Source organism: Mandrillus leucophaeus, unplaced genomic scaffold (assembly GCF_000951045.1).
Source record: "Mandrillus leucophaeus isolate KB7577 unplaced genomic scaffold, Mleu.le_1.0 Scaffold170, whole genome shotgun sequence".
In the NCBI taxonomy this organism is placed as follows: Eukaryota; Metazoa; Chordata; class Mammalia; order Primates; family Cercopithecidae; genus Mandrillus; species Mandrillus leucophaeus.
The window spans coordinates 1531895-1534326 of NW_012101699.1; the positions used below are offsets into that span (position 1 = coordinate 1531895).

The 2432-nt window shown below is 49.5% G+C and overlaps 1 protein-coding gene across 1 annotated transcript in view; it reads right to left on the minus strand.

Moving 5' to 3' along the window:
* The window catches only part of RUFY1 (RUN and FYVE domain containing 1), a 64273-nt gene that overhangs the window by 13229 nt on the left and 48612 nt on the right, over positions 1–2432 (minus strand). The window contains 1 exon segment of the mRNA XM_011976871.1: positions 454–573. Within this exon segment, the coding sequence (XP_011832261.1) occupies positions 454–573 (120 nt within the window).

Genomic DNA, 2432 nt, shown 5'->3' on the forward strand with positions numbered 1-2432 from the left:
AACCCCGGAGGCGGAGCTTGCAGTGAGCTGAGATCTGGCCACTGCACTCCAGCCTGGGCGACAGAGCGAGACTCCGTCTCAAAAAATAAAAAATAAAAAAATAAAAAAAAAATAAAAATTCTGTAGACGAACTGTGCACAAAATCATATGAAGCTTGCGTCAGCAAAGGGTAGGTGAAAGGTGGCTTTCTGCTCAACACTGACACACGGTTGTTTCTTTTTAGAAAGGGTGGTTAAGGGTGATAAAGGCTGTGACCTGGGACCATGGTCTGAGTGTGGCCAGACCTTCTGGGGGTGAGCTGGACCACGTGAGTCGTCCTGTGGGGAGGGAGCTCCCTAGGGGTAACATATGAACGCTGCAGGGGTGAGTGCTGAAGCAGGACACTACTTGCCCCCAGTTCTTCCCAGTCCCTCCTGAGCCACACCCAGCCCAGGCTCCCTGCAGGGCCCCTACCATTGCTCGTGCAGCTGGGAGAGCTGCCGCTGCAGGGCGCTGATCCTCCCGCCCAGCTCCTGCTGCAGCTTGTGGCTCCGCTCCTCGGCCCCCTGCCTCGCCCGCTCCGAGTGCTGCAACCTGGATGCGACACCAGCAAGAGCATAAATGAAGCAAATCTTTGTAAGGAAAGGATGACTTTTGCTGGCTGAAATTCTTTCTTAAAATTAACATTCAGTAAAATTAGCTCTTGTGAGTTTTAACACATGGAGAGTCAGCTCCACCACACTCAGGATACAGGGCAGTCCCACCACTCCCAAAACTCCCCAGTGCTGCCATCCGGAGCCACACAATCTCCCCACCTCAGCCCGTGGCAGCCACTCATCTGTTCTGCAACAATATGGCTTTGGCTTTTTGAGAATGTAATCTAAATGTGATTATACGTTATATAACCTTGAGACTGGCTTTTTCTCAGAGTAATGTCGCTGAGATCAATCCAAGTTTCTGTGTATGTCAGTGGTTCATTCCTTTTGTTTCCTCTCTGAACATTCTCAAAGGGCAGTGGTTCATTCCTTTGTGTGGCTGAGCTGTATCTCACTGCACAGATTACCACTTTCTTTATCCATTCACCCAATGCAGAACACTGGGACTGCTGCTAGTTTTTGGCAGTTATGAACAGAGCTGCTATAAACATATGTACTGGTTTTGGTGTAGACATAAGTTTCACTTCTATTTGGATTACATGGTAAGAGGACGTTTAACTTCTTGAGAAACTGTTTTCCTAAGTGGTTGCACCATTTTGCATTCCTACCAATAATGTATGAGAGATCCATTAACTCTGTGTCCTCATCAGCACTTGGTGTTGTCATTAAAGAAACTGTAGCTGGCCAGGCGTGGTGGCTCACGCCTGTAATCCCAGCACTTTGGGAGGCCAGGGCGGGCAGATCACCTGAGGTCGGGAGTTCGAGACCAGCCTGATCAACATGGAGAAACCCATCTCTACAGAAATACAAAATTAACTGGGCGTGGTGGCACATGCCTGTAATCCCAGCTACTTGGGAGCCTGAGGCAGGAGAATCTCTTGAACCTGGGAGGTAGAGACTGCAGTGAGCTGAGATCGTGCCACTGCACTCCAGCCTGGGTGACAAGAGCAAAACTCTGGCTCAAAAAAATTAAAAACACACACACAAAACAAAAAAAGAAACCACAGCTGTCCTAACAGATGTGTGGTGGGATGGCACCACTCATTTCTCTGATGGCCCATGGTCTGAATATCATCTCGTGTACTTTTCTGCTGTCCAGATGTTCTCTGTGATGAAGTACCTGTTCAAGTCTTTTGCCCCCCAATTTTTTTTGGTTTGTTTTGAGATGAAGTTTCTTTCTTGTTGCCCGGGCTGGAGTGCAATGGCATGATCTTGGCTCACTGCAACCTCCGCCTCCCAGGTTCAAGCGATTCTTCTGCCACAGCGTCCCAAGCAGCTGGGATTACAGGCATGCACCACTACACCCAGCAAATGTTTGTATTTTTAGTGGAGACGGGGTTTCACCATGTTGGCCAGGCTGGTCTTGAACGCCTGGCCTCAGGCGATCCACCTGCCTCGGCCTCCCAAGTGCTGGGATTACAGGTGTGAGCCACTGTGCCAAGCTTGTGCCCATTTTTCAATTGGATTGACTGTTTACTGCTGAGCTTTGAGAGGTTTTTTTTTTTTTGAGACGGAGTCTTGCTCTGTCACCCAGGCTGGAGTGCAGTGGCGCGATCTCGGCTCACTGCAACCTCCTCCTCCCAGGTTCAAGCGATTCTCCTGCCTCAGCCTCCCGAGTAGCTGGAACTACAGGTGCCCATCACCACACCTGGCTAATTTTTTGTATTTTTAGTAGAGACGGGGTTTAACTGTGTTAGCCAGGATGGTCTCAATCTCCTGATCTTGTAATCTGCCTGCCTCGGCCTCCCAAAGTGCTAGGATTACAGGCATGGGCCACTGTGCCTGGCTTTTTTTTTT